Source organism: Parasteatoda tepidariorum, chromosome 1 (genome assembly GCF_982258835.1).
Source record: "Parasteatoda tepidariorum strain Cologne lab strain chromosome 1, Ptep-v5.0, whole genome shotgun sequence".
NCBI lineage: Eukaryota > Metazoa > Arthropoda > Arachnida > Araneae > Theridiidae > Parasteatoda > Parasteatoda tepidariorum.
The window spans coordinates 104,018,232-104,037,029 of record NC_141755.1 but is presented as its reverse complement, the minus strand read 5'-3'; the positions used below and the strand labels follow the sequence as shown (position 1 = coordinate 104,037,029).

The window sequence follows — 18,798 nt, the reverse complement described above, 5'->3', positions numbered from 1 at the left end:
AAAGTAAGCCAAACCGTGCAAAATTTGCATATGTTGTCCACTAAGAGTAGCTGAGTAAAATTGCAATATACAAATTAGTGGCGCTGCACTCGGCTTACGTCATCTGCCTGGAGCATAAAAGTCCAAGTTTGAGAGAAAGCACACAAATTTTACTGTGATTGCGACATTGAAAATCTGAGATAGCCAATTCGTAATAATGACCTCTAGGCATCATTTGCCTGAAGAACTACGATGGAGAGCCATCGGGAGACTAGAGGCAGGGCAGAGTCAATCAGAAGTGGCCAGATGGCTAAATGTGAGTCCATCTGTGGTTCATAGACTTTGGAGGCAATTTCAAACCACAGATTCGGCATCTAGGAGGTTCAGTCAAGGACGGCCAACTGTTACGACCAGTGCCGATGACCGATATTTGACATTAAGTGCACGCAGGAATAGAACCGCTACTCCGACACATCTTAGATCCTCTCTTGCTGCAGCCACCGGAAGGTTGGTGTCAACGTCAACTGTGCGCAGAAGGCTCCACGAAGGTGGTCTGTATGCTAGACGACCAGCCATTTGCGTGCCGCTCACATCACGCCATAGGAGAGACCGTTTGCAGTGGGCCCGACAACATGTCCACTGGACGTCAGATCAATGGAGGCCTGTTCTCTTTACGGATGAGTCCAGGTTTAGTCTAGAAAGTGACAGTAGACGTTATTTGATATGGAGAGAACCTGGGACCCGTTATCATCCATCAAACATCCGTGAAAGAGATGCATACGGAAGAGGCAGTGTCTGTGTTTGGGGAGGCATATCCTTAGGAGGGCGCACATACCTCCATGTCTTTCCAAGGGGAACCGTGAATGCTCAGGTTTATCGAGACAACATCCTTGATGCTTATGTGCGCCCATATGCCGGGGCAATTGGTGATTGCTTCCTGTTACAGGACGATAATGCAAGACCACACAGAGCTCGCATTGTTGATGATTATCTTCAACAGGAAACAATTACTCGCATGGAGTGGCCAGCTCGATCCCCGGACTTGAATCCTATCGAGCACGTTTGGGATGCTCTAGGGAGGCGTGTATCTGCCATCAATCCGCCCCCTCAGACCCTTGCCACGCTTGCAACTGCTTTACAAGAGCAATGGCTCTCACTTCCTATTGAACTGATAGACCGCATAATTGAAAGCATCACACATCGCTGTTTGTGCTGTATTGCTTCTAGAGGCAATCATATTCCATATTAAAGGTACTTTTTCTATTGCAAACCGATACTTCCAATCTGTTTATTTTATACATGTGCTAATTTCTATACTACTATTAATGTCTGATAATTTCTTTTTATGTTGTTTAATACCTTACTATGTGTTGTATATTGTGGGTAAGTTTCATAAAATTCCATGTGTAATTTCTTGAGTTATCGCGATTTTTGTGAATTTTCCTTAATTTATGATAACCAGTGTATATATATAATGTGCATTAGAAGACTTTTTCTTTCTTAAAGTGGAAGATGATTTTGGCTGGTAATTTCTTACACACATTTATTTTATAAACATAAAGGTTAAGGCTATAGGAATTAAATAAGGTGAATTGATATTAATTTTTCACTTTTTTTGTATTGATAAAGCTTTTTTCACAATAATTGAATGCTAGACATTTTTAACTCCTTATAAATATATAATTCTTGTAATTTTAATATTACTATTTTGACGATGACTTAAAAATTGTCGTAATGGCAGATTTCTCTTTATGTGCCATACTCTTTAAAGCTTTTACTGTATTCATAATTCTATATTTAAAAAAAAAGAACCTTTGTTTCTGGAATTTACTTTCTGGAACTTTGTTATATGGAATTCACTCAAAAGTTTGAAAAATATCTGTTATAAAGCAAGATTTTATACAATTGAATATATACATCCCACTCTCATTATAAAAACTGAATTAATAATTTTTGTGATTCAAATAATTAGAGTACAAAATAAATTATTTCTGCATGAGATATGCCCATATTTCTCAAGTAACTTGATTAATTTTCTTCAGTATTTTATGAAATGGTCTAAAAAACTGCTTAAAAACTCTGTAATTTTTCATTTTTCTTAAAAATATATTCTTGAACCCTCATATAGTTTTTTGCAAATTCAAGAAGGCATTTTATTATAAGGATATATATATATATATTGTCTAATTTAAATATGTTTAGATTTTGGCTGTTTTATTTTTTAAGTATTTCTATTATGTCTTAATACATTTGGATAAATAATTTACTGCTACTATTTGCATAACTTTTTTTTTTGTTTTCTTTTATTATGTAGAACTTTTTTTTTAAATTTCTTACGGTTTGTGTAAATAAAAGCTTTCAATTTTAGTTTGAAAATTCATTTATTCTGCAGATGTTGAAAATTTTTATTTTATATTGTAAGTAAACTTATTTATTTGATTCTTGTACACTTCCATTGTTTTGCAATAATTCGTTTATAAAAAATCTTTCAATCAAGTAAAATATTTTTTGTTTCTAACTTGTTCCTAAAATTATTTACAAGAGTTAACTTAGAAGCTGGAATTACTGACATGTGTTTTGAATACTTTTATTTATCCTTAGCGTTTTGAAGTGATTAATTTAATATTTCTTAATTTAAATGTTAATATATTCTTCTTAATATGGGTTTTAAAAAATTATATAGTATTTGGAGGATTATCAAAGGAGAAAGTTCATATATTCTTCCTAATCTAGTTTTTAAAAAATGATATACTAATTAATATAGAACTGTAATTTTTTATATAAGTAATTTTATCAAGATTCTTAAAATAAGAACATTACGGAATCAATCTCTAATAATGTTTTTAGATTTGCTATTCATTTTTCTCTTCACTAAGAATGTTCTTTTTATATTGACAACACTTCAATATTTGATGTAAAAAAATTCCTATACAGCTGTAGTTTTACATTTATTTTAAGGGTCTTATTTTCTATGTTTACAGTAAATTTTACTTAAATTTTAAATAACTGATAGATTTTTAGACTGTTATTCAATGAAAAATTTAAAAAAGTTTTTTTTTATTATTTCTCTTAAATACATTTTAGAGAGGAATGGAATATTTTAGGAGATTTGTAATTAATAAGCATTAATTAAATAATCCGACAATATTTTGAAAGTCCAAAGCCGAAACTGACGGTAAGTCGAACTTCCGATATGTCGAAGTTTTTCGTCAGTCGCCGAGTTATCGCAAATTCACTGTATATATATATATATATATATATATATACATAAATAAATACAAGAAAACACTAAGAAAGTTAAGAAAAACAATAAGTTTCATTTATTGCGCTTAAGCTGCAAGTAAACAGAACTCATTAGATAAGTTCAAAATGAAGAATAAAACAAAGAAAAATTATAGACATATGAAAAAAAGGGGGTGGGAAATAATAAGTATTAAAAAGAAGAAAAAAAATGAAATGTTAATTAAAAAAGCCGGAAAAAAATATAATCTTTTCTTCAGCCCACACGATTATATCCGCAAAACAGAGTGCTTTCTGATATTGTATCAATAAAGCCAAAGCAAAATATATTAATACAATAGTGTGAGGAGCACTCAAAAAATTTTTTTAAAAAATAACTACATAAAAATAGATCATAAAAAGTACAAATAACATGTAGAAACAGATCATAAAATAAAATAAAAACATTAAAAAGGGGGGACTATAAAGCGAGTAGCAAAATCATAACAACTTACTTGGACGGATATTTTTCAAGAATGATTTAAAAATGTTTTCGCAGAAAGATTGCCAGATTACAAAATATGAAAACAAAAGCGCAAATAGAGTGTAACAAGAGGGTTTTAAAGTGTCGTTCTTACTGCACTGCTGAAGTGATTTGTTATTTTGAGTTTTGATTTGTTAGTTACCAAGGATGGGCCCAAAATGGATGTGCGCAAGGTAATATTATACTGGATAATTTTAAAAAATTGATCATAAATAGTTTTAGAAGATAGATGTTTATTTAAGAAAAAATATAAAATAGAAAAGAGAAACATAAATTGCCTGCTTTGCAAATAATTTTAGCCGCGGATTTGCACGATATGGATTAGCACATAGAAAAATTATTTAAATTATCAAAGAAAAAATTTTAATATAGGGGTGCACAACCTGCGGCCCGCGGGCCAAATGCGGCCCTTCGACTAATGAAGTGCGGCCCGCGAAAGCTTCTAAACACAATAAAAAAAATTTTAAAAATGGCAATTTTTAATCGCATTTTTAAATCATCACGTTTTGACACAATCAATTTTAACAGATTCTTTAGTAAATGTACGTTTAATGCGCTTTCTTTAAGCCGATTTTATCGTAAATATAAATGATTTTTTTTAAACAGTTATTTCCGCTTTTCTACGTGATTTCGAAAATCCCGAATTTTTATTACAACGCGAGTTTCAGATCGCATAATCACTTTTTGTGCACTTTATTTATGCCGATTTCATCTTAAATCTAAGTGATTTTTTATCTTTTTTTTTGCAATTCTTTCTTTTTTTTTCAACATTTTTTTCGGCAGTTATTGCTATGCGTTCCCACGTATTATAAAAATTCCAATTATTCTATTACGACATGCAAATTTTAAATCATGCATTTAACACGCTTTATTCGTGCTGAGTTCAGCATAAATATATTTTTTCCCAATTATTTCTATACTTTTCCACATGATTTGGACGATCCCGTTATTTAACTATGTAAGTATTACGACACGTGATTGTTAATCGCGCAATTAAATAATCACTTTTTGATACGTTATTTCGGTACAGTTTTATCATAAATCCTAGTTATTTTTCCTTCACTTTTATTTCCGCAACGAATATGATTTGGTCGAATGTGGTAATGAATTGTGATTTGATCAGAAACCAAGTATTCGGCAAAAAAAAGAAGAAAAAATCGACTGAACGCCGTACACTTGGGGCCAAATAGCAAAATCTTTTAGCAGCATAGCAACACTGAAACTAAAATTTCAATGCTCAGAATAATATTTCTTGGAAAAACGTATTCATAAATTAACTCTAAAAAATAAGGCCAATCAAGAACGTTTTTGAAAATGTCGAAAAGCGAAACAGAGAACATAAAAATCAATCTTAATTTTTGAAAAAATCTTTTAAAGCTGAACATCTCAGTTTTTCAATTACCAGAAAAAGCCAAGGAAAAAGAATTGAGTCAACAGAAATGCTATTAAAAATTACTATGTTATAATGAAAACATCTAAAAAAAGTTTTTTTTTTTTATTTAAAGAAAATAAAAAGATAGAAAAAAAGGTTCTTAATTTTTTAAATGAAAATCTTATGCCGAAAATCTCAATTTAAATTTTTCTCATTGCCATAATTTTAGAAGAAAAAAAACTGCTCTAAAATAAATTTTATTAGTAACTTTATTTTTAAAAAAAATGCTGAGTCTTAATAAAAATGCCTAAAAAAAGAAAAACAGAAAAAACAAATATTTCTTAGTTCCTGAAACAAAACTTTGATACTGAAAATCACACTTTTCTATGTTACTGGTTATTTATATTACAGTACAAGGAAAGAGTGATAATAAATTAATAGTATGAAACATTCTGTTAAAATGCTGGGTTATAATAAAAACAGCAAGAAATGGAAAAAAATCCTTCTCAATTCTCAAAGTATCGAAAAAATGACGAAATTGACTTTTCTGATTATAATTTTTTTTTAAAATAATATCTATAAAAATTCAGAAATAAAAAAAACTTAGAAAAATACATTTCTAAAAAATATTCTGCCGAATATTTGACTGATCATTCAACCAACTGAATTTTTCACAGAAGGGCCAAGTACTCGTTACATCCCTCCCTAATTTAAATGCAATGTTATTGCAACTTGAGAAATTCATAAAATGGCGGAAAACGTGAATTTTTAAACTGCTCACTGTTTGTAGTTTAGATTTATATTTTTTGTTGCTTAAGTGATCTTTCTCGATAAAAAAAAAGGAAAATGTTTACGATATAAAAAAATCTAATAATTAATAAAACAAAATAATAAAGTACATTACAAAATAAGCATTGAATTTTATTTTTAACTATCACAGTTTTGTTTTTATTTTAGGGTTTTGTTTAAAACCTATAAATTTTCTTCCATTAAAATATTTAATTTAAATTTATATTACTTAATTATGACTAAACTTTTTCCTACTTTCATTCTGTGGGGATTGCAGTTTTTTTTTTTATTTATTAGAATTTAATTCTAAAATAAATTTTTGTATTGCATATGATAGAAAAAAACATTTCTTTTCTTCAATGTTTATTTATTTTGATAAATCTATTGTTCATATGATAAAAATAGCAAGTTTTTTTTTTTTGTAAAAAAAAAGTTTAAGTTTTTTTATTTTTGAATGAATTCTAATAATGGAACACTACTAAGTTATTGATATGACTAAGTTTATTGAGAAAAAAAATGGAACGCTAATGTTTAAATAAACATTGCTACATTTGTCATTAACATCTCCAAATACATGTGCAGCCCTTCGTTAGCCAACCTGCTGTGCAAGTGGCCCTTCACTCAAAAAGGTTGTGCACCCCTATTTTAATAGATAATTTTAACACGGATTTGCCCGAAATGGATTTGCACATGGAAAGATTAACAAAGAAAAAAAATTTTAGTACATAATTTTAGCCACAGATTTGCCCGAAATGGATTTGCACATGAAAAATTGTATAAATTAATAAAGAAATTTTTAGCAAACAATTTTATCCACGGATTTGCCCGAAATGTATTTGCACATAAACTGTATAGATTAACAAAGGAAATTATTTAGTAAAGGAATTTTTGGTAAATAATTCTAACCACGGATTTGCCCGAAATGGATTTGCACATGGAAAAATTATATAAATTAACAAAGAAATTATTTAGTAAATAATTTTGGCAATGAATTTTGGCCTGAAATGGATTTGCACATGGGAAAATCATAAAAATTAACAAAAAAAATTTTTAGAAAATATATCCACCAAAATATACGATTAATTCAATGATTTTATATAAAATTTTATTACATTAGTTGGGTATCCATTGCTTTTTATCAGATTTTGAAAGAGTTTATCGATTTGTTTTTTGGATAAATAAATATTACTACATATTCTTTTAATTCTGTTCATTTCATTAAAAGTGGTATTTAAATAGATGCTCCTAGAAACATTAGAATTCCAAGTAACTAGTTTATTAATATTAAAATCATTTCTTTTATCGTATAAATCAACAAAGCAGATATTTTCAACTTTCATAATACCCAAATCCAAAAAATTGAAACTAATATTATCATCATGATTACGAAGTAAGATTAATTCCTCAGGGTATATATCACTCAATAAAACAGTAAAATCTTGGAAATTAAAGATAATTAAGTCATCAATATATCTAAAAACAAATTTAATACTCAGAGTATAATTTTTTTCATAATAATGCAAAAATAAGTTAGCTAAGAGAGATGAATAATTAGATCCCTGTGGTATTCCATTAATTTGAAGAAAGATATCCCTTCCATTGTAAAGATAATTACTAAAAAGACAAAAATTAATCAGAATTTCCCAATAATCAAAATCGCAACAAAGGATATTTTTAAAATCATGGTAATAATTCAAAAGGACATCTTTTAGTTTAGAAAGGGGAATGCTATTGAAAAGATCCTGGAAATCAAAAGTCGCAATAGAATTAATTTTATTATGTTTAATGAAATCTAAAATCGGTTGATTATTAGTGATTATCCAAGAGAAACCTTCTTTAGTAATATAGTTAACAATCTTATTTAAGTAGTTAGAGAAAATGGTGCCAGGTTTAGTTAAATAAGTATTAGACCCACATGTGATAGTTCTAAATTTTACTGGAATTTTATGAAATTTAGGACTGATAATTAAGTAAGGAAATTGTATATTGCTAATTTTAATTTTTAATCTCTTGTAAAAAGCTAAAATTTTTTTAATGGCAATATTATTATTGAAATTACTAAGTTCAAAATTTTTACTATTTTTTAATTCCGTATTTAAAAGTTCAGCATAGAATTTTTTACAGAATATAGCATAATTATTGTTAGCTTTGTCTATGGGAGTAATTACAAAATTTTTTTGAAGTTGCTTAATTGATTGAACAATCCAGGTTATAAACTACTGGTTAATTGGTTCTGGCTCCAGCCCCAGTCTATAATATTTCAAAACATAAAACACAATTCAATTTAAAAACAAAACAATAATATTTCAAAACATAATACACAATTCAATTTAAAAACAAAACAATAATATTTCAAAACATAAAACACAATTCAATTTAAAAACAAAACAATAATATTTCAAAACATAAAACACAATTCAATTTAAAAACAAAACAATAATATTTCAAAACATAAAACACAATTCAATTTAAAAACAAAACAAAATTATTTCTAAGTTCTTCATTTACATGCTACGGTTAGAATTATTGAAATGAAAACTAAGAATGAAAAAAGAGACAATGATTAACTTAAAAATTAAACTTAACAAATTTATTGAAGAAAGAAAATAAGCATAACAGCGACATCAATAGCACAGAGTTGTCTATATGCAGCGTTGCAGATCAAAGACTGACTGAAATAGATAGTTCTACAGAAGAAATAGACAGTTAATAAAGAATTTTCAGACTTTTCCCTTAATATGTTAGATATCAAAAATGTACGCTTACATGTTTTACCCTTATCACAGCCCCCACCCCAATTTGCATCGCTGTCAGAGAATCAAACGTATTTCAAGTTCAACTTTGGAAGTTCTCTCATGAACTACTTTTCATTGTTTACTGTGATTGCAGCAGCGCCAATAATTTTCTTCATGTATATAGTTTATTTATTTTATTAATTTTTATTTAATAAAAGTATAATAAAAACGAAACAGTCTGATTCATATTATATGCAACACACATAATTTTTAACTTAATTTGCTAACAGGAATGAAATGGAGATTATCGGCTAGAAAGTAAAATTGGAAGGTTTGGTACCATTAAAGCTCACTTAGTATCAGAAACTCTAGGACAACTGGTTTGAAGGCAATTCAAACAATCACACAATTAACTTATTATTTTAACTGTGTCAACATTGGAATGGATAAAACAAAACTGAATGAGTTTCTTATATACATAACTTTTTTTTATAATTTTCATTAATTTAAAAATTTATTTCTTTTTTAGAACATATTTTATTATGTTTAATCAATTTTTTCATTAATAAATATTTTTGATAAAAATATTTTTTTTTTAAAAAATAGTAAAAAATAGTAACTTTTTAAATAATGTATAAATTTTCACACTTAAAATAATACAAAATGCAGCAAGAATATTTCTTTACACATGCTTTTAATCCATAATTAATAAAAAGAGAGAAATCAACATGCTATTTACATGGATGTGTTTTTTTTAAAGTTAATTAATTGTATTCCAGAAAAGTTCATTAGTTTTCTTTTTTTAATTATATTATCATTGAAAAAGGGACTGAGTACTTTGAAACATTTCGAAAATGCATTTTTGAAATTACAAAACATTTACAATTATGAATTTAGATATTTTTTTTTGCCAATAGTGATATCTCTAAATATCTTCAATGATATTGAAGATATATAGAGATTATGATATATAGATTTGTTTAAAAATGTTTCTCGTGTTTTGAAAAGTCAATTTATACTTTTTCACACAAAATACCTATATATAAGTATAATTTAAGGAGTTTATTTCTGCAGGTTTTATCACTTTTTTTACAAAATTGAAAGAAAAAAAATATTTTTCATAGGGCACAATAAATGAAATAAAAGGAAACATTTTGGAGTAACTAGGAGCTTTTCCTTGTTATTTCAAAGTAAACCAAAAATGAGTTTAAAATTCAGACAACATTAAAATTCTAACAGCTTTAAGATTTTATATACACTACATACATGCAGACAATTTTCTCCTTGATAGAAGAAACAAAAAATTTGCTCAGTCTAATAAAGAGGTATTTTAAATCTGTTGCTTCAAAAATATATCTGAATGCTTGATAAAATAAAAATCACATTTAAAACATTTACTAAAACTCAACTGAATGAAAATGTTACATAGAATTTGAAGTAATATTTAAAATTAAAAAAAATTCAAACATTTTTTGATATTGTTAAAAAAAATAATTCAAAAGTTTGTAATACTTGAACATTTTCTATGAGCATAAAAGATTTCCCCAAAGGTTAGGAATCTTCCAATGTTTTCATAAAAGCTGGCAGCTATGCAGTTTAATTTTTTTTTTTTTTTACCTAGAGTTATTACGAAACATACAATGACTATTACAATACCTACATACATGGATATCAGAATAGGATTTCTGTTTTTTTCCATTCAGCCATTCTTTAGCTGTAAGTGATGGAGTAGGTGCAGCAGTGTCAGGAACAAATCTTCTTGAAATTGATCAGACTTATTAAAAATAAGTTTTGTATATAATTTATAAGTAAATATATAAAACCAGTTACAAAACCAGTTTTCATACTTAATGAATAAAATCAAGAAATACCATCAAGACAAGCGACAATTACTATAAGACATCATGACATGAATACATTGCCAGGCAAAAGGTAAAACAGTAACTAAAATCAAAAAAGGAATTCTCTGTTCTAAAGTAGAACTTAAGAGAATTTCCAAGGGTAGTTACGAAGTTAGTTATAAATATGTTGATGACAATATCTTTTATTCTTTTGTGTTTATCATTTCCCACATGAACGAAAAAGGTAAAAATATTTTTTTTCATATGAAAAAAAAAAGGAAGTACTGTCAAACCTCATTAATGCAAATCACTAAGGGTGAAACATCGCTTTTCATGAAATATATGTTTGGTCCCGGGAGTCAGCAATAAATTATTATTGTGTTTTACATAATATTTAACATGAAAATTTCTTGCTGATTATCGCTTTACATGAAAGGTCACAACACAGATAAGAAGCATGTTCATAATGTGCCACTTATTCATTTTGAGGAATGCTATTTCTATTATCCACGTTTGTTAGGAGTAGCAGATGGGTAAATAAATAAAATAGTTAAATAAAGTTATTAAAATTTTTAAGCTTACTTTAATTTGCTTGGTACACAAGCATAGTATATGATATGTATTAACAGTACGTAATAAATTGTGTTCATAATATATCTAATAAGATGAAATCTGGTTAACATAAATAATTATGATAGTCCCGCAAATGTCGTGTTAACGAGGTTTGAAAGGAAATTTCGAGGAAGGAAATTCAAATTCAGAGGAGGAAAGTTTTTTCGATACCAGTTTTTAAAATTATTAAATGTTTTCTTTTAAGAAACAAAAGCATCCTTAGTAATTAATGTGATATTTTACTAAAGGTATTTCAGCACTTCTAACGTCTAAGCACTACAGCCTGTTGTACATCAATCCTTCATTTTCTTCACCTGACATTAATTGAACACTAAGAATCTCCATCTGTTTTAAATCTGGCTATCCTGTGGGTAACCTTTGTTTCTTTTCACTGTTTTCCTTGCTAAGTAGTTGGGGAAATTTGTTTTAGTAAAGTGATCGACCTTGTGCTAAACCCCCAAAGTTATCTTTGTACAGTATCTTCCCTCTGACCTGGGTTACTCTGCCTAAGCTACCCTAAGATAACGTCTCAGTAACCCCCAAACATTTCATAGTGAAATTAAGGCCGAGAGACATGCAAAATTTCATTGATTTTATAATATGCGATAAATTAGACATCATATGCATATTTTTTAGTACAAATCTATTTTTAGATTTATGAATATTCTTTTCTGAAAAGTGTAATAAAATGCCCTTTCGTTAAAATCTGTAAATAAATTTTTCTATTTATTTTCATTTACATATTTTTAGCCCAAATCATATTATGTACTAGTTAGAGAGATAAAAATAAAATATAAAGTAATAGATAGGAACATATCAATATATCAGCCCTTCCCAATTAACATCCTGGCTACTCAAAAATTCGTATAAACATCTGTAGAACTATTCTTTTCAGGTAGAAAGTTTTTCAATATATTCAAGAAAGTTTAATTTCCAGATAGTTAAGTTCTCAATAATAACTCAATAGTTATAAAGCAGACTATCCATAAAAGTTATTAGATTTTCAAGCTTCTTATAATTTTGAAATTTATATACTTTTATATGAATTTTATAAGGATATTGTATCATAAATAAAAATAAATAATTTACTTAATATGACTTATTAACAACTTACTTTTCTCGGCACAATCATATAAATCGTTTCACAGAGTGGTTTGACAGCATGCAGTTTGTAGAAACAAAATATTTCACATCGCAAAACATCCAGACCTTTTTCGGGCATGATTCAGAGGCCCCGCAGCGGGAAGCCTGTCAAAACTTTATATAAATAATGACACCAGGGTGGTTCGTTAACTATTTCGTAGTAACGTATGTTTCTGTCACCCTAAAATAATTAAAAAGAAAGACTTTGTTACGCAATTGAAAAACAATCAATTTAAAAGTTATTTGTAACAAATTTATGTAAACAGATAAAATTCCATTTCATGCATAAAAATAATTAATGTATTGCTGAACTTATGCGAAATCAAATTTATACAACGCGCTTTCTTCTCATACATAATGTGTTATGAATATTCGTTTTAGATTTAATTTAAATTAATAGCTTCATAGTGCATTATTGTTATTACAGAAAACCAAACTTTTCTTCTTTTTTAAAATAAATGTTAAATGCCTTTATTTTCCTTTTTTTTTCTCCTTCAAGAAATGAGCTATTTTTTAAATACTTAAAATAAAAATAATTTAAATATTGTGTCAATATTTGTGGCATTCAATATTCTTCTAATTTACTTATAAAATGTAATTTTCAGTAATCTAAAGTTAGCTCGTAAGAAGTAAATAAATAAAAAAAAAATTTAAAAAAATAGCAAATAAAATTTTCTGTTTTTTAACTAAGAAATTTTAAAATAAAAAGGGAATTATTAATAGAAAATTTGAGAAATTTTACAATAAAAAGGAAATTTTAGAATTTTTTTTTCCAATTCTTTAACAATTGCAGCAGGCTTTAAAGTTTATCAAAATATTATGAACAAAACAGTAATTTAAGCACAGTTGCTAGAGAAAATAATTTTAACAAAATAATTTTACAAATCATAAATGAATTCGTATTTCTAAAATATACTTAAAGACATAGTTAATTATATTATTTTAACTAAACACTTTTCATAAATTAAATATTTTTAATTTATAATTGATAATTAATGAAGCTTTTTTAATGGTTCAATATACCATATGACAAATATTAGGCACAGTCATTAAATGCAGCAACAGCTAGATTATCCACTGTCGTAAAGGCATTATAAATTTCAATGGTATATGGTCCATTTTTGGCCCATAACATATTATAGCTAAAATAAAGATTTTGATGGCATTTGCATTTTTGGATACTTATGCAATATTAGAGAAAGTCTTTTGATTAATGGAGCAGATTATTAGTTTTTGGGATGCAATTTTCTTTTTAGAGCAAATGTATATAGATATAATCTTTAAGTTTAGGGTTCTTTTTTTCTTCTTTAATTTTTGAAAGTACTACTCTCACTTTTACACCTTCCACAGAATTTAACTCCAGTAGACTATTCCAGTTATAAATAACTTCAAAGAGCTTAAGTTAATTTACAGCTGATACAAAAGTACAGTCTATTTAAATAAAAATCTAAGCCCTCTAAATCTAGCCTTTTGTGGAAGTTGATTTATGAACTATGTTTGACGTTGCACACGTATCAAAACAAGTTTTCTTTCTTTAATCTTTTGTTATTTCAGATCTGCATATTAATTTCAAAGTTTAATGCAAATTACATCGAATTTTTTCAATTGTTTAAATACAATTGTATGTTATATGAAATTTCAGGAAAGAATACATGTCTCAGATTAAAATTTTTATTTAATTACAAAGGATTTATTAATTTTTTTATTTCATTTTAAGAGCATTTAAGGTTTGCTTTTCATGAGCATTTTTTATTAGAGAATTACTTCTAGAAATAACAGAAATAATTTGGTCGTTTTTCAGAACATTTAAAGGAAGTATGACACTGGATCGAAAAAAAAAAATATTTGAAACAAATCATGCTAGTATCAAACCATGAAATGAGTCAAAATCAAGCTAAGAAAAATTCAAGAAATTTTCTTTAACAAAATCATAACTCTTTACATCCTAAGTTCAGATCTTAACAATTTTCTGTTAATCAGAAATTCTGTTATCATTATAATAAAAAATTATTATTTATAAACTGCTTATATACATTCCATACTTTCCCCCAAAAAAATGTTTACTATCTCAAGCGAAAAGGGAGTGGGAGTGAAAGACTATGCGAGGACTTACAATAACTGAGAAATATATACCAGAATCAAAGTCATATCCAAACAAGGGCTAGGGGTAGGGCGATTTCATAACGTTAAAAACTTTGAGTGAGGACAGCAAAATAAAAAGGAGGGAAATATTGATGAAGATATTGAAGATTTTTTTCACCTCCCTGTTTGACATGTTTCAAAGGTTACATTTTCTACAAAATTTTGAAACATTCCTTGTGGATGATTATAACCAAATGCGACAATTTAGTGTGATTGCCACAGATCTCTTATATCATACAATAAATTATAAATTTTATTAAACTACGAATTAATACCATTATTGTTAACATTTTTAAATGATTTTACACGTTTAAAAATTTACACATTTTTTAATGTTTTAGAATGAATGATTTTAAAAATTACATGTGATTAAAAATGTATGCAAAGTTTCAAAAACCATTTTCCTGGCATGTCACTAGTGATCTTTTCAATAATTGCTGATTTTCAATACTGCATACATGTCTGTCTGATTTTTTATTTCTTAACTGCAAAAGATCTTTCTGAACATGGAATGATTGCCAAAATAATTTTTAAAAATAAGTTTTTCAGACAATTATTTGTCTACCAATAAAAAACTCTTGCCCTGCAAGATTAAGAGTGTTTTTGGAAACTCTTTTACAAAGAAAAAGAAGAAGAAAAGCTATAGCCTGGGTGCCTCAAACATGAAAGTTAAAATTTTAAATACCATAAAATTTAAAAATCCATAGAAAAATTACCTAATCTGCATTGCGCAAATCAATCAACAAAGCACCCTGAATAATATTTGATCTAATGATCGGATTTTCACGTTCTAGGACTCAATCTTAATGGTTTGGGTGGGTGACCTCAAATATGGTAATTAATTTGTGCAGATGATATTTTGAGTTAAGAAATCAGACACAAAAACGTACTTTCTCTGAACAAACCCCACCCTTTTCCTGATGAATTTGAATTACTGACCGCCAATATGATGGGGAAATATGATGATAAAAGCTTGGATCCTTGGAAAATTTTGGTAAATGTTAATTTTACTTTTTGCATATTTCTCCATATGACCAGAAATTTTTGTGCAAATTAAAGAAATTCTTCGACCCAATTATAAAATCGGCTTAGACACAGATAATTCCATGCAAAAAATAAATTTTAGTGAGTATTTATTATTTTTTATTGTTTTACTTAATAGTAAAAAAACTCTTGTGTAAGGTATATAGTTATTTACATTATTTTAAAGAATGTAATCTTAAAGGGCAAAGTACAAAAATTGAGTGATATCAGTCCAATGGTTTCGGAGAAATCATCTTTTGAAAAATTTGTATATTTAAAATTCGATTTCTCAGGAGCCATTGGACCAATTTCGCTCAAATGTTGTAATTTGTAATGCAAAAATGCATTCTTAAAAACGATGTAAAAAATTATATGTCTTATTGTTAAAAAATTTTTCGTTTATCATTAAATTAAATAATAAAAACTAATAAATACTCACTAAGTATTATTATTTAAATGGACTTATCTATTGCTAAAATCGTGAACTAACAGTTGTTCCGTCCATGTGATAGCCAAAGAAAAGAATTCAGAACATTTATTTTGTAAAGTATTCATATACCAGACTATTTTTAAAAAGAAATTTTTTTTTCTTTATTTAAGTACATTAAAAGTGAATTTTATCGCAAAAGAATTACAAAATATACTATTTTTAGTTTTAAAACTTTGCTTAGTCAGATAGTTTTAACAGTATCCAGATTCTGTAATTCAGAGGTAACTTCAGAGTGATTTCCAGAACTTACAAAAACAAGTGCTGCCTAGTTCTATAGACTGAAAGATTTGTATCTTATTACCATTTAATTTTTATAAAATAAAGTTTCAGGGATTGTTAGGCTACTTCATTTTATTTAATAATTACAAAAATGATGAATATATACAGTGCATAAAAAATAAATGGACCACCTTGAATAATTTTTGATTTAATAATCAGTTCCTGAACTAAACTTAATGGTTTGAGTGGGTGACATCAAATATTGCTAATTAATTAGTGTCAATGACATTTTAAGTTACGAAATCAGATATAAAAACAAACTTTCTCTAAATAAACTTTTGGAAAGATTTAAAATTCTGACACTTAAAATATAGGAGTAGCAGCAGTCTGGGAAATATGGCCTCAAAAGTTTGAACCCTTTAATGTTAATTTTACTTTTAGCGTATTTCGCCATATCTCGAAAAATGTTTAAGCGAATTGAAGAATTTTACTTATAATTATTAACTTAGTTTAGCCAAAAATAATTCCATGCAACAAATTTTTTTGTGAGTACTTACTATTTCTTATTATTTTATTTAGTAGTAAAAAAATGAATTGTATGGTATACAATTTTAACATTATTTTAAAGATTGTATTTTTGCCTGGAAAATTAAACAATTTGAGCAAAATTGATCAAATTATTTCTAGAGAAATTAAATTTTAAAAATAAATCTACCTCAAAATTTGATTTTTTAGAAACTATTCGAATGATTTTGCTAAAATTTACATTTAGAAATTTACAACTGCATTCTGTAAAATGATCTAAAAACTTATATATCTTACAATCCAATAGTTTGTTGATTATCACTATTAAATAAATAAAATAATATATGCAAACTAAAAGTTATATTTTGCATGGAATCTTCATAAAAAAAATTTATAATTATAAGCAAAAACTTTTCAATTCGCTTAAAAGGTTCTCAGACTGAAGGTGAAATACAGAAAAGGTAAAAATAACATTAAGGGGTTCAAAATTTGGACGTGTCTCTTGACCAGACTATTGGGACTATATTTTCCAGAATGCCGCTAGATCCTATATTCTAGGGTTCTGAAATTCAAAATCCTAAAAAAAAAGTATGTTTATTCAGAGAAAATACATTTACGTGTGTGACTTAAAATATCGTCTGCACTAATTAATCCGCATATTTGAGGTCACCCTCTTGAACCATTAAGATTGAGTGCTAAAAGGTGAAGATCCGATCATATTAAATCAAAGGCTACTCAGGGTTGTCCTTTTATTTTGCGCACTATACATAAAGAAATTTAGTTAAAATCTTTCATGTAAAAATTAACTAAAATGAGTCATAAAATAAGGAAGAACATAAAAAGTTTGCTACTACTTCAAAAAGAAAGAGTTTGCTTTTCATCTCTACAAAAGTTAATGATTAATATCTTATAAAATGTATAAATTAATTTAGTGTAAATAATTTAGCTGAAGTCTGAATAGATAATTGTTGGCTGACCACCAAAAATTCAAGAAATTAATTGTTTAAGCTCACTCAGTGGCACAACAGCCCATAGAGGGCCAAGGCCAACTGTTCCCATCTCAGTTTTCTTGACCTTGGGTCTGGGGTGCAGGAGTAGATGTTCCGGTCAGGTGGTCAGCCGAACGCGGAACCCCCAGTGTTTAGTTCCCAAGCATGTTTGGTACTCATTTATCAACACACTGAAGGATCGAGCCCAGGACCTGTGGCGTGGGAGCGCAAAGCGCTACCACTCAGTCACCGGGCATCGTTACAATAAAATAAAAAAATCCTAATTAAAATTTAAATTACAATAAAAAAATACTATGAAAACTATTTTTTTCTAAATTGGAATGAGAAAAAGTCTTTAGAATTAAATTTAAAAAAATAGACAAATAAATAACTTACTTCTGACTCTGGCTGGAGTTATGGATACAGAAGAAGACGTTGACCTACAAGAGGAACTGGTAGAAGAAGGAGGGCTGGGATTCAAATGCTGATCCGTTAGAAGAGAATCAGTGTAGCTCACCTGTTGAGAAACATAAAATGCTTTCAAGCAATAAATGTCAGATGCATAAAAATACAATTTGAACAAAAATATAATCTTCAGAACAAGAATACTTTTAAATAAAAAGCATTTTTGGAGAATCACACTATCTTATATTCTTTGGATTTTATTATTAGTCAGTCAAAGATTTATAAATGTAACTTTTCCTGTGTCTTACAAGAGAAATTAATTATGAAATTTGCCACCCTTATATCAGCCACCAAAGCTTCATCCAATGCTTGCCACAGCACATATACTCATAAAGAACAGTTATTTATAGACTTCAGAGATAAAATTTAACATGAAATTAATTTTTAAATGTAATATAGTGTTTTTCTTTCTTTAAAAAAAGAATAACTTCATAAAACAAGAAAAAAACTGAAATAATTATCAGGTTGTAAAATAAATAAAATACTACCATAACAATTAAAAAAATAATTCAATGTACTAGCAGTAAGCTTCTTTCTTTTTTCTTTTACAAATAGATCTCTAAGCTAACAAATATCACTACTGATGTCGTAACGTCATATTAAAAATATTTGAAAAATTGAATTGTCAAAAGTTAAATTCAAAACAATGGGTAATGCTTAACTAGTCAAAAATTCTATTTTGCTGTTTGCTTATCCCGCTTGAACAGTTCA

The 18,798-nt window shown here is 27.6% G+C and overlaps 1 protein-coding gene across 10 annotated transcripts in view; it reads right to left on the bottom strand.

Annotated features, from left to right (window-relative positions):
- Positions 1 to 18,798, bottom strand: part of LOC147816663 (coronin-2A-like) — a 48,705-nt gene that overhangs the window by 14,692 nt on the left and 15,215 nt on the right. For 3 of the 10 annotated variants that reach the window (XM_087149960.1, XM_087149937.1, XM_087149938.1), the window contains 3 exons: positions 18,019 to 18,139; positions 12,206 to 12,415; positions 10,303 to 10,412 (listed from right to left, as the gene is read on the bottom strand). In XM_087149960.1, coding sequence (XP_087006086.1) covers positions 10,303 to 10,337 — 35 coding nt within the window. In that variant the 5' untranslated portion in view covers positions 10,338 to 10,412; positions 12,206 to 12,415; positions 18,019 to 18,139. Of the gene's footprint in view, positions 1 to 6,080; positions 8,154 to 10,294; positions 10,413 to 12,205; positions 12,416 to 18,018; positions 18,160 to 18,798 lie in introns of those variants that run through there. The other 7 variants (XM_087149950.1, XM_087149958.1, XR_015428666.1 and 4 more) reach the window with 6 other exon arrangements.